General features: G+C 50.9%; 1 protein-coding gene across 1 annotated transcript in view; it reads left to right on the top strand.

Moving 5' to 3' along the window:
* The window catches only part of LOC149361537 (uncharacterized), a 29,401-nt gene extending 17,398 nt beyond the window's left edge, over window positions 1-12,003 (top strand). Inside the window, exons 2-3 of the mRNA XM_089568109.1 lie at window positions 7,591-7,823; window positions 11,646-12,003. Coding sequence (XP_089424235.1) covers window positions 7,591-7,823; window positions 11,646-12,003 — 591 coding nt within the window. The remainder of the gene's footprint in view (window positions 1-7,590; window positions 7,824-11,645) is intronic.
* Window positions 12,004-14,136: the final 2,133 nt, after the last annotated feature.

The raw sequence follows: 14,136 nt of genomic DNA, 5'->3' as shown, positions 1-14,136 counted from the left end.
GGCAACGACGTATTAATTCGATGAAGCCAGATTTGCGTTGGCCGAGTACGGCGCCGATGCCTACCACACTGGCGTCAGTATGGACCTCGGTAGGTGCGGTTGTGTCGAAATGGCGCAGTATCGGCGGTGCGGTGAGGATACGGCGCAAAGAATCGAAGGCGTCGTCACAAACTTGGGACCACTGAGAAAGATCGGAACTGCCGGACAGAAGTTGTGTCAGAGGTGCAGCAATTGAGGCAAAGTTGCATATAGACCTACCAAAGTAGGAACACAGACCCAGGAAGCTGCGCAGATCTTTGATAGAAGTAGGTCGAGGAAACGCAGCCACAGCACGAAGTTTAGAAGGGTCCGGACGGACACCGTCCTTGGAAACAACGTGGCCTAAAATGGTAAGTTGGCGGGTGGCAAAATGACACTTCTTTAAGTTGAGCTGAAGGCCGGCGTCAGAGAGGCAGGTCAAAATGTGCTTCAGTCGGGAGAGGTGAGTGTCAAATTCAGGCGAAAACACGACGATGTCGTCGAGGTAACAGAGGCAGGTCTTCCACTTCAGCCCACGCAGAATGGCATCCATCATCCGCTCAAAGGTGGCAGGAGCATTACAAAGGCCGAAAGGCATCACAGTAAATTCATATAGGCCGTCAGGGGTTACAAAGGCTGTTTTGGGGCGATCGGCCTCTTCCATGGGTACCTGCCAGTACCCGGAACGTAAATCGAAAGAGGAAAATATCTCGGCACCTTGCAAGCAGTCTAGCGCGTCATCGATGCGTGGCAGGGGATATACGTCCTTGCGCGTAATCTTGTTAAGGCGGCGGTCGTGTACACAGAAACGGATGGAGCCGTCTTTCTTTTTGACAAGCACAACTGGCGAAGTCCAAGGACTGCTTGAGGGCTTGATGACGCCGCTCTTGAGCATTTGGTCGACTTGATCTTAATGACTTGGCGCTCGGTTGTCGACACATGATAGGGGCGCTGCCGTAGAGGAACTTGGGCACCTGTGTCGATGCGATATGACAGTCGAGGTTTGGCCCAGTGAGCTGTGATGGCAGTCGAAGGAGTCGCTGAACTGGTGGAGCAAGTGGAGAAGCTGCGTGCGCTGCGGCTAAGGAATATCTGCGTCGATGGAGCGGAGAAACATTTTTGTAGAGGAAGGAGTGGGCGTAGAAGATGGTGGGCTGAGCGCAGTGAGATTGATGTGCGATGCATCGTCAGTCTCCTCACGGGTTAGAATAGACGCGATGGGTTGGACACTGCCGACACATTCGCCACGGCGCAAAGCACTAGGGCAGGAGAACGGGTTACAGACCCACAGTACGGATAGGCCAGCAGAAATAGTCAATACGGCGTAAGGCAGGGAAGACACTTGCGGCGGAGAAAAGTATGAGTGGGCGTGAAAAGTACAGTGCCATCACGGAGAGGGACACAAGAGAGGCGCACAACGACGGAAGAGCACGGAGGCACGTCGATGTCTTCGGTGACCAGGGCTTTAATACATGGCGACGAGAGAGCAGCCTCCGGCAGCGATTGGGGCAAGGCAGAGAACCCGACTTCAGCGCGAGCGCAATCTATGACAGCAGCATGACGCGACAGGAAATCCCAGCCTAAAATAACATCGTGAGGGCAAAACTGCAGGACGACGAACTCGATCGTATATGGGACGTCCTGAATTAAAACTCGAGCGGTGCAAGCTGCTGACGGCTTGATGTGCTGAGCGCTAGCCGTGCGCAGCGAGAAACCGGCAATTGGCGTCTTAACTTTCTTCAAGCGGCGACAAAGTTGTGCGTCTATTACTGAAATTGCGGCGCCAGTGTCGACAAGGGCCATGACAGAAATTACCTTCACCGAAACGTCAATAAGGTTCGCAGGCGACAGCTGAGGTCTTTGGTAGTTCGACGGGGACGCAGTTCTTGCCTGAGGAACTGCGGCATCTAGTTTTCCTCTTGAGAATTATTTGGGCTGCGACGCATCAGAGAAATGGAGCGGCGTCGCGGTGAAGGGGAACGGCGGTCGCTAAACGCTGAACGGTCGGGGGAGGAAGGACGAGTCAACGGGCGGGGCTCAGCAGACGCGGAGTGCTGACCCGCTGGAGGCCAGTACCCGACAGGCTGTGGTGAAACTGGGAGACGGCGACGACAATGGCGGGCTACGTGCCCAGGCAATCCGCAGGTGTAGCAAATAGGCAGGTTATCCGTTGTGCGCCAGGGATCTCGGTCTCGCGGAGAGGGTCGCAGAAAAGATGCCGGCGCTGGTACGGGCACTGACACTGTAGGGTACGTAGGCGGCTGAGTTTGAACGACGACTTCGGCGTAAGTCAATGGACGGGCGACAGGTCTTGGGACGACATTGGCATAACTCAAAGGGGTGGCGACAGGTCTGGCGGCGGCGTCAGCGTACGTCAGCGGAGCAGCGACATGTGATGTTGAATGGGCGGACGGAAGCGCCTCAGCAACCTGCTCTCGAATAGCATGTTGGAGAGCCGAGGCCAAATATGGCGGCGACCCCTGAGGGCTAGGCAAAAGAGAAAGCTGACGGGCCACCTTCTCACGCACAGTCTTTGACTTGCTGCAGCAGAGACGAGTTATCAGCTGCGGGTGTCAGTCCAGCAAGTGACTTTACATGAGCTGAGTGCTGACGAGTCAAGACCCTCTGCTTACGCAGCTCCTCGAAGCTCTGGCACAGAGTGACAACTTCTGAAACGGTGTGCAAGTCTCGCGCTAGCAGCATTTGAAAGGCGTCATCATCAATGCCTTTGGAGATCTGCTTTATCTTGTCAGCTTCCGGTATGCTGACGTTCACTCGGTTGCAAAGGGCGATTACATTTTCTATATAGCTAGTGAAGCTTTCGCCAGCCTGCTGCGACCGTTCACGCAAGCGCTGTTCGGCGCGGAGTTGTATGATAGCCGGGCGACCAAAGACTTCTGAGAACTTCGTCTTGAAGGACGACCAAGTTCCAACGTCCCCTTCATGGTTGCGATGCCATAAATTGGCTACACCGGTACGATAAAAAAATGACATTGTTGAGCTTAGTCTCGTCGTCCCATTTATTATACAGGCTCACCCGTTCGTATGATGCGATCCAATCTTCCACATCATGCTCATCTGTTCCGCTGAAGATAGCCGGATCCCGCTGGCGAAGGGAGCCGGCACAGATGCCAGTCGGTGGGCCTGCTTGCACGGCTTGATGCTGGGTGTCCACAGGCATCGCAGGTGTCGGAAGAGTGCGGTTATGGAGCTCCAGAGCCGATATCGTTACCCGGCGACTCCACCAAATGTAAGACGGGGGTTTATTAAAGGCACTGGGACCTCAGGAGCAGGGCGGCAACAGTCGGCGGTCAGCCAAAGCGAGCCCAACGTACGCGCAGCGATGGCACTGCCGCCGCTACACAGAATGTTCGCCTTCGTCTTTACAGCATGCACTTCATACACCGCCAAAAATACACTGAATGATCAATATTGCACACATACTAACCGCTACGGCTAAAGCACTCAACCCATGAACAAATGCCCTTTACTTATAGTGTATTACAGAACTACATGAATTTTGATTACAAGGTCGCAACATGACCCTAATGTCACTACGAAATAAAAGCATTTAAAGAAGTTTAATAGCGCTAAAAGTAAAATTGGAGTAATTAGCGGCGAATCAAACGTCACCCTTGGAATGTGAGTCCGACATGCTAACCCCAGGCCACCGTGCCCTAGGCCACGCAGGAACGTTCGTACGGCTTGGTTAAAGTGGTTTTATTTTGTATGTCTTGCGGCCTTTCACAATGATTATGTGTGGGATCAGAGCGGCGCTAATAAAGGAAATAGTGATTATGGTATATGGTTTACGGAGGTTTAACATCCCAAAGCGACTGGGGCTATGGGGGACGCCGTAGTGAACGGCGCCTAATAATTTCGGCCACATGGGGTACATTAACGTGCACTGACATCGCACAGTACACGCGCCTCTAGAATTTCGCCTCCATCGAAACTCGACCACCGCGGCCGAGATCGAACCCGCGTCTTTCTGGTCAGCAGCCGAGCGCCATAACCCCTGAGCCACCGCGGCGGTGGTAGTATCGATTAAGCGAGCAGCAAATGCATATTGGTGAGGGGTAAGTATCACTAACGACTGTGTGTTTGTGTCACCTGAAAATGAAGCGTCATGTGATCTGGTAACATTAGTAGCGCACGTGATCATGTAACATGCCAATAAGATCTCAGTGGAGTCATTGACGGGACCCATTAAAGCCATCAAGTCAAACATTTAAAAGCGGATCGTAAGTGTGCCTTCGGTTTTTGTTCCCGTGTGTTTAACCAACTCTCCCAGATTTCACTCCAGCCGCTGCCCTCCGACCTGAATTAATACTCATCATATCAGAGCAGAAATGAATTGCTCAAAATAATCTTCACCTGCTGCAGCAGGCCGGAGAAGACCGTCGGCTATGCCGGGAGAGGTCTGCGGATCAAGGAAGAACGCGGATTGAAGAGCAACAGAACAGGAGGAGGCAGTGTGCAATGGCTGCGTCGGCATCACGACACTTGGCTCCGGAAGGGTCAGATAGAAAGCGGTATAAACTATTCTTTGCGCCAAGTGTGTGGTTTCAATCTTACGAATGGTATGAGCCTTGGAAGTAGGAGCGTGGGGCAGGGAGAGTGGCAAGCCCCGGCCTGCTCCTGCTTTGTTGATCAGAACGCCTTCGTCACACAGTGATACGGGCTGGACGAGTGGATCGCTAGGCCACGGCCGCTCGATCTCTCCTCCCTTGGGAGCGGCCTGCCGAGTCGCGGAGCAGACAAAGGGGAGAGTGTGATGCGGCTGCTTGCCGTTTCGGCCGCTAGGGGCGCCAAGCATCGGTGAAACGTAAAGCCCCTAAATAAACGCTCCCGGCAGGCCGGCGCGGTCGAAGGCTCGGAAGCTGAGGCTTTCTGTGTTTTCTCTTCCGTTTACGTGGTGTTCCTGTTCGAACTTCACTACGCTCACGTACGTGCGTCGAAAACAAGCATTGTGAACTCTTTTTCTGAGTGTAGCCGGGCACAACACTGGCGAATAACCGTAAACGCGGTGCCTTGTCGTATGCCTTCGTCGAGCGAAAGAATGCTCCTCGGTAAGTTCTGCTGCACGTGCTCCTACCACGATGGCGTATAAGCTGCGTTTTTTGCCAGATCCTTTAAGGGGCTTTCGATAATGCCTAAAAACTGTTGTGTGCCGCGCTGCCTATCAAATGCTGCAAGAAAACCGGAACTTTGTTACCATGAACTACCGTCCAATGCAAACCTTCGGGAGGAGTGGTTACGCAACATCTCGCGGCAAGGTGGTGACAAGGGCAGCCAGTGGCAACCGAGCTCCAGAGCTGTTGTATGCTCACTGCAATTCAGTCAGGAGGATTATCGACAAGGAACGAACCACAAGTGCTCAGGCCGACGGCGGTTCCGACGAAGTTTCTCTTCTATCCCACATAAACAGCCGGTGACTTCAAAGAAGCGGAGAACGCTTTGTCGTGCGCAGCCTGACGTTCTTATATCTCAGACGACCGGTACATTAGAAGGTAAATCGAGAGGAATGAATGCGGAAGAGAAATCTGCACACTCAGATTTCAGCACTGAACACGGCGGAAGCGAAAGTTTCAGAGTCCAGTCAGATGTAGCAGAAAGCCATTCTTCGGACGATTGCATTGGTGTCGAGGTATGTCGGATAAAGGAGTGTAAAGATGAAGAATGTCAGACGTCATTCAATTTGACAGGCTTTTCGACGAGACTAAAACAAGAGCTCATCGCTTCGAAATGCAAACCCGAAGACTTAATGAACGACTGCAAAAGCTGCAAGAAAGTTATGACGAAGACCGCCAACGATTGAAACGTTATGAAGATGACCGAGCTGTGCAGGCCGCAGTGAACATGTCCAAGGCTGCAGCAGACGGTGACAAGACTGCGAAATTTGTCTTGGAACAGGTCATGAACTTTGACAAAGCAAGACCAGCTTGGGACGAGCCAACATTGAGAGAGTGCATATTATGGAAAGCAACGTCCTCCAAAGAATACGACTTGGTGCGCGGAAGAAAGCTTCTGAAACTACCGTGCCGAAGCACGCTGCACGAGAAGCTGTTGAGGCCACTCCTAGCCAACTGGGCAGGAGACGTGAATAGCTCGCTGGAAAGTATCCTGAAACTTTCGCGGAAGCCTCTGTCCCGAAAAGTCTTGCGTCTATAGAGAGTACATGTTCGACGAGTGGTCTTATTAAAGTGTTTCTAGCTATTCCCTTTCATTTTTGTGTGCTGCGTATATTTATTACTGTATCAAAGGTACACGAAGTATCCTTGTGCTGTTTTCAGATGTGCTCGTCTCGTGAGGAGACACATGTGAAAGTCTCGTGAGAAGACACATGGTTCGCCTTTAGCCCCTCCTCGACATAATTCACAATATTGTCGCCAACTACAAGACTACAGAGCGAGCAGTGGCGAGTACAGGAGCGCTCGCGCAAGGCCCACCGCCACCATTAAATTATGCCATGGCCATTCGCCGTGTAGTCCTGTCTTCGGCTCACCGTCACGTTACAACATGTATTTATGTCCTGCATAAGCGCAAATGTACGGAGAATCGTTACAGTTCGCCGTCTTTTATATACATCAACAATAATGAGTAAAAAAATTTTCTGGTTACGGCTCCTCAGGGAGGTCGGCCTGTGGTGGAACCGCGACGGGGACTATGTGAAGTGGACTATGGACAATCACTTCACCAGCAGCCTATGCGAGTACCTCGCCGAAACTGGTCTACACTCCTTCTTTTAACTTTCTGTAACCTACATTCCACTCCCCCTTTTCTCAACTTATGCCTCAAGGCAGACTTCACGAATAAAAAAAAAAGTAATAAGTGCGTCTGTGCCGTAAACAAAGGGCATGAGTTGAGCATGCGTGGACAAAACAATGTCAGTAGTCGTTATGGCAATCTCAGTTGCGTGTTCTGCATAGCTTTCTGTGCTGTGAAATTTACCGACCACGCGGATATCGAAAACATCCGCGTACGCGACCGTGCTCATTTTATTTGCGTTTCCAAAGGTGTGAAATTATACCCGGCCACCCCGTTCCCTACTTTATACCATTATGAATACTACAGGGTAAAGAACCAGTAGATCGAAATATAATTTTTATTAAATTTCGCAGCCCTAATTCACAGGCCTCCGAGGTCCAGTGCATACCGCGAGGTGCAGTGCATACACCGCAAAACTGCAGGCAACGATTCCGTTACAAATGCGCACACCGCCCCGCCAGCGCTTCTACTCCTTCACCGATAGCTAGCGCCACGGCCGGCGCGGAGGCGCAAGCTGGTACTTCCTCCACCACAGGCCGCGAAGCGCATTCGGCAGGCCGCTCCCAAGGGAGATCGAGTGGCCGTGGCTAGGCTGTTCCTTTCTTTTGTGCGCACACTGTCACTATGACTGGCCGCCCGTTTCCTGCTCCGAGCATGAACGTGCTGTCCCAAACTTCAATTCATCCTCCTGTTTTCAGCTCCTGCGTTACCGACTCGCATTCGTTCAGGACACTGAGCTGCCAGCTCACCGTCCTGCACCCGTTGGCGAATCTAGCGGTGAATGACTCTTTGCTGGCGCAGACTCGGCCCATGTGCGGCGACGTCTTCTACACGGTGTGCCAGAGCCCTCAGCGCGAGTTCCACTACCGGCACTCGACGAACGCCTGCGTCGAGACGGTCAGCGACACCGTGCACTCCTGCAACCGCGGCACCAACAGGTTCGCCTCGCTGCAGCACTGCGCCCAGAGCTGTCTGGGTTCCCAGCGGCCAGCTGACCAGTGCTTCGGCATGCCACTCTTCACCAGCTGCGCCAGGTGAGACCCCCAGTGTACGCACAGTGGACGTCGTGGCAGTTGCTCTCTAATTGCTCTTTTTCCGAGGATCTTCTCTAGACACTGCTGGGGGGATCATCATCATAAGTCCGGCTATGTCCACTGCCAGACAAAGGCCTCTTTCATAGGTCTCTAATTAGCCGTGTCCTGTACAATCTGCGGCCAGCCTGTTCACTCTCTCCCCTACATCATAGTCTCAGTTATCGATACTGCGCTGTCCCACGCTGCTTTTTCTTTCCGCTCTTCGGCTCAACCTCGGTAACCTTCGTTTAACCCTGAACAGCTTCCAAGCTGCGAAACAGCACAACCGGATTTCACGCACCCGTGGCCGCTTCGTATTCTTTGTGACTCAGAGTGGAAGTCGCGCGTGTCACACAGTTCCTTCGCCATGGCACACGCGGGACCGTCGGATCAGCCGCAGTCAGCAGCCGAGATAGGGCGTGCTCGTAAACTGGATAAGAACCGTCGGCAACGGCAATATCCAGCCGTACGTGGGCTGGGACACGAAGAGTAACCAAATATTGTCACCACATGAACGCACCATATGTTCGACAGTATCGCAATCCTAAGAGGGAAGCATCCGGCCACGCTGCCTCCTTAGCGGTGCCCGGATCGTCGCCTTAGCCACCGCGGACTGAACTCTAGCTAACGCATTAACAGCTTGTTCGCCAAGTCCGACAGCAAAGAATAGAATGTGCTGTGAAATAGAGCACGGAGGATGGAGCCCCGCGGTGAAAAGTTTTTCGCTGAATTGTTCGTGCTCCTCAGTAGCTTAGGCGATGTTAATTTTTTTTTCTTAGAATCCGCTATCCAAACACAACTCACCGTCGTTTGTCTCGTCCCTGCACTGAGGGCCATGCCGTGTCTACTTACTTTTCTTACCCGCCGCGGCGGCTTATAGGGAGCTCTGTGTTTGACTGCTCAACCCATAGTCTCGGGAACGAAATCCGGTCGCGGCGGACGTATTTCGATGGACGCTAAGTGTAAAAAAGTCCTGTGTTCTATGCGGTATAAGTTACAGGGAATAAAGTATGCACGATTCAAATTAACACGGAACGTCTCCTATAGCCGATAAGCAGCTTAAAGGCGCAAAACTTCACACATCACTGACCCTCTTCTTGATGTCATCTATAGGATGTGATCAACTTGTATTCGTCCCCTAATGCCCGTTGGTCTCTTCCATTAGCTGAATTTCACCCCCAGTATCTTCCTTTCCGTACCTTGTTTCGCTTTTCTCAATTAGATTTACAGGCAGTAATTTCCTTCCAAGTGTCAGCCTCTTATGGGAGCGATAGCAAGGTGCATTTAATATCCTGTACTTTCCTCTTGTATTTTGGTAAGACTGCAGGACAGCTGCATGTATAATATATTTTTATGTGCCGAAGGAACGCGGTACCGTATAAGGCACGGAGTAGTAGAGCGCTGCCGATTATATAATGTCGGCATGGTGGGTATTGCGGCATTTTAGCATTTCAGATCCATCGAAATGCGACTGCTAGGGCTGGATTCAAACCTCCGTCTTTGTGATTAGTGATCAATGTGCGCTAGAAGGCATAGGGAGGCGCCCGGAGCAACGCGTGCAAAGCACTTAGTCACGTGTTCATTTAACACCTTTTTTTGAGCTAGTTGGTGCATACTTGAATTAGGGAAAAACTAACGCCAAACGATGCACACCACAACGAAGAAAAAGACGAGACATAAGCGCTTGTGTCTCTTCTTCGTTCAACTCGTGTGGTGTGCATGATTTGTCGCTAGTTTTTATCTAATCCACGTGTCCATCTCCTGCATGAGACTAATGTGGCTGCTGCATGTCAGTAATTCGCAGTACATGGATGGTTCTTAAGACAGTATGATTGGAACTTCCTTGCTGTTGCTTGTACTCACTTTCGAACGCCACTTCTGCAGCATAACATCTTTGTTTACCAATAAATTATTTGGCTTACCTTGCGCACACGACAGATTTCTTGCATGCAAAATTTGAATGGCACTTTGTGCGAAAGAATGAAGAGGCAGCTCGGACGGTTACTGGCGCTGGTAACGTAGCGTTTAGTACAAAAGCCAACACTCGACAAGCTGTCTATACATTTCATATATAGCAGGCAACGCTGCGGAGGCTGCGGCGAAAGTGCGTCCGCTAATCCGTACTACCCCGCCACGTGTCATTCGTCCTTTTTGAAACTCCAGAAAGTGTGTGGACGACAACAAAGAGCGCTGTCAAAAGATGCGGTAGCACTGAAAACCGCGGTCGAACCTACGAGACGCTCAGCGTTCGGACCCATCATCTATCAGTATTCTTGCATAAAGCTCTACATCGAGAGCAAGGCGAAAAAACGTTTCGATTTGCGTGGCTACATTTACCACTGTGTGTGAACTACATTTTTGGGTGCGGACTGAGCAGAACCGATCCACCTTACCAACCACGGATCATTCCGCCATATTCCGAAGTCTCCATGAGTCATAGGGTCGAAAATGGGTCAAGAGATAAAAGGAAGTCCGGGATGTGCCAGTGTCGGCATTTGGGGTTTGTCACAACGAAGTATGCTTGTATTCACTTTGGTTGTATGGCGAACTATATTTGGGCGCGGACTTAGCCTGTGCGGACAGTCGCGCTATCTTTGGCAGCGTTGCCTGCTATGTATGAAACGGAGTAAAGGTGCGTATAGGAGCTATTTTTTCCACAGACACTTCATTCCTCCACCACAAATTACGAAACGCGAGTGGTCTTTAGCTACTGGCTAATAACAAGGTGTATGAGTTTCCGTTGCCGTTCACGCCTTACAAAAAAAAAATATGCTAGTTAGGGCACAGTCCCAAGCAGCGCGGGTAATATGCCGAACATTGGTAACATATTGACAAAAGACGGTCCTGCAATGAACCAGAGGGAAACCATCCATTTGCAATATTCGGCTGATTACTTGTGCTGCTTGGGAAGAGTTTCACTTTTCTATCGATACTTAAACCGCGCCGTGCAGGAAGGCAGGAAGGTGGAAGTGAAAGAAGAAAAAGTTGCTGTAGTGGAGTTGGATACTTTTGTTCTCTGTAGCACTGCTACGCCTATCAACACACGTGCGTCAAAGGCTCAATAGCATTTCCCTATGGCAGTAAAAGAGTGCTCCTTGCAGTTTCTAGTGTAAACTTAACTACGTAACATTACCACGAGAGCCTCAACGCTCAAGAACGCTGCCAATCGAGGATGCAACGAAAGTCATTAAACGTCGCAAGAACGTTGCAAGCAAAGCCTATTAAAATCCATCAAAGGCCTACCTCACTGTTCCAAACGACCGTGTCCCCCGATCGTCCTTCGATATTCGGGCATGAAGCTCTATATTGAGAGCTAGGCGAAAGAATCGATTTGATTTGGACAAGCATTGCGAATTGTTTTTTCAGCCTGTACCATAGCACCGCACGCACCATGGCACCATTGCAATGTACCACTGTGTCCTTCATAGTCAGAGTATCTTTGGGTCGTTAAAGGCCCTAAAACTATTTTTACCACTGAACCGAGCGACGCTTCCCCCATTGCATCCTCCAGTGGCTGCACGGTTTCATAATGCATCTTTTGCATGGCATCCTTCTTTCCTCGGGTTGGTTGCACTCTGGCGGCTTGAAGAAGGATAGCCCTGGTGTTCAATGTTCGCTCAACTTGTCTGAATAGTGACATAAACATTCTAGATGTCTAGCACCGGCCGCTCGAACTCTAATGACGCGTCATTTTTAAACACTCCCTCAGGGGCGGGTGCACACACTGCGCTGCATACGCTCCGACTCCAGAAAAGGGACCGCGTGCTTCTTCGCTGTGCGCAGGCAAGACGTGCTGTCCAGCTGGTGGTTCTTCCAGGGGCGCAAGTGCGTCCCCTGGAGCTTCCCTTCGGGTGGCTGTCCAGCCGACGGCAGCGCCGTCTTCCGCACGGCCCAGGAATGCAGGAGGCGCTGCGCAGGACCCGTGCGCGGCACTCGCTGCCGTCCGCCAAGGGCTGTCGCCTGCGACCGCCGCCACCTCAAGTACCCCTTCTTCGCCGACCTGTCGATGAAGGACGGCCGCCTGAGGTGCCGGCGCTCGTCGCCCGAAGAGCTTAGCAACCGCCGGTGTCTAATCGGAGCCAACCGGTTCCGTAACTTCGAGGCCTGCATGGTCACCTGCAAGAAAAAGCCCAGAGCCTGAACCTGGGCTACGCGGCTTTCCGTTTCCTTTTTTGAATACAAGTTTTAACGAACGCTGTCTCCTAGCCGTCGACATGCAATGTAGAGGTCATCCACTGGCGTCTCGGAGACACGAGCGGATTGGTTTAGTATACTGTCAAAGAGCGCGCAGCCCTCTGCCAGCTGTCTTCCATTGCCCTACAAGAGAGTCAAAATGGAGTAGCAGGCATTCTAGCGCACTCCCTAATGCGGGCAGGGTGTTCTCCATAATGCAGAATACTAAGGGTTGGCAACGGAAGCAGATGCCCTCTTCAAAACATGCGAAGTTCTTACCGTTAACAAGATTTTAACTCAGATTTCAATCTGCTCAGGGCCTCTACTGCTGCTGTTAAAACTCTCTTACATCGCTAACTACACTGATTCGGGGTGAGAATATATCTTGGTGGCGAACAGTGTAGCAATCCATAGATTTAGTGACCAAAATATACCCCAAGGCTTCGGCAGCATAGAACCGTTTACTGGTTCTACAAGCTTCAACAGCGGTATATAGCCGTTCTATAGCCGTTCTATAACCGTATATAGTTCTATAAGCTGGTTTTATAAGCAGCAGGTTTTATACATTACACCCTGTGTCGCCATGACCTCTGGTAATCATCTTTTCAACTTACTATCCATTGGCTTGCAGGGCTGCATTCCTGTAAGTTAAGAATAATGCCGGACTTGTACTGCACATGGGGTGCAGGTCCGAACGAAACGGCAGCTCCATTGTTTTCCCTTATATTAGTGCATCGGTCGATGGTAAAGGATATCTGGTTTTTGCCCCCTGATAACCGTTGCGTGTCATTCGAGAGTCAGGAATCTGAGAAGTACCCATAGACCCTGGGTTAGAAATGCTAAATACCAGCTAATAGCTTAAAGCGTTCCAGCCTAGATGTAATTGAGCCCTGTAACTACAGAACTCGCGGGAATTGATTTCTATCCACACGCTTGTAACGTTACAGGGCCAAAAGAGGCATCGTCGCTTTGCGCAGAGTTCTCTGATCATCATAATGACGCTGCAAAAGGCGATTTACCACGATTACACTTCGTTCACGGTGCAGCCACGCTCTGCGAGGCTTTCGGACCGCATTTTTCGCCAGCGACATCTTCGCTTCCATCATAATCATCATCAGCCTGACTACGCCACTGGAGGAAGTCTCTCTTATCTCTCAAATTAACCTTGTCCTGTGCCAGCCGTACCACTTATCCCCGCAGACATCCTTATCATATCCGCACACCTGGCGTCCTTACAGGCTCCTGATAAGTTTGCCTTCTCTTGGCCCGTTATGCTCAACGACCATCGGTTATCTCGCTTTCGCATTACATGCACTGTCCATGCCTATTTATTTGATTTCATTTTAATACGTTAAACAGCTGGTGAGCTGTGGTTTAAATAGCATTGCAAGCAAGTATTTAACACAGCGAAAGATGACTGGTGACATCCCCGGCGAAGTTTGATGAGCACGTGATGGCGACGACGCGCTTGGTTAGGTTGTTTCAGTCTGCAGCAGCCTGAAAAAAAAATGAAGCGGCGAAAGTAACAGTACGTGCATGTGGTCTGGAAATTTGAAAAGGATGAGAGAGAGAGAGAGAAAAGGACGGAAAGGCAGGGAGGTTAACCAGGCGATGCCCAGTTGGCTACCCTACACTTGGGGAGGGGAACAAAGGGGGGGGGGGGGGGAAGCAGCAATGAAATGAGTTTTCTAAGTGTCCAGCGACCACTATGTCACGGGGACAGAGGGCGCGCACTTAAAACTTATAAAAGATTATAGACGGGAATACAACCCCGAGTCCCTTAAGAATCTCAGGAGCGCTTTCACCGCTTTCCTTTGCAGTGCTGTGCAGTGCAGTGAGTTGGACAAGGTAGGGTGGGCAGCTAAGTGAACGATGGGAAATTTTATGCAATAACCAAATGCTGGCAATACGGCGCTGTACTAAGAGGGGTAATAAGCCTGATTCTGCTTTCAGTCTTGACACACTGATATCGTACGAATATGAAGAATTGACGAATCTGACCACTCTGTTTTTAACCGATTCAAGTTCTCTGGTAAGGTAAGCATAGTGCGGGTTCCAAACGGGTGATGCATATTCTAATTTCGATCCTACAAGGGATTTA

Source organism: Amblyomma mixtum, chromosome 2 (genome assembly GCF_055824585.1).
Source record: "Amblyomma mixtum isolate Tamu chromosome 2, ASM5582458v1, whole genome shotgun sequence".
NCBI lineage: Eukaryota > Metazoa > Arthropoda > Arachnida > Ixodida > Ixodidae > Amblyomma > Amblyomma mixtum.
The sequence above is the reverse complement of the archived record's forward strand: the minus strand, read 5'-3'. Positions and strand labels throughout refer to the sequence as shown.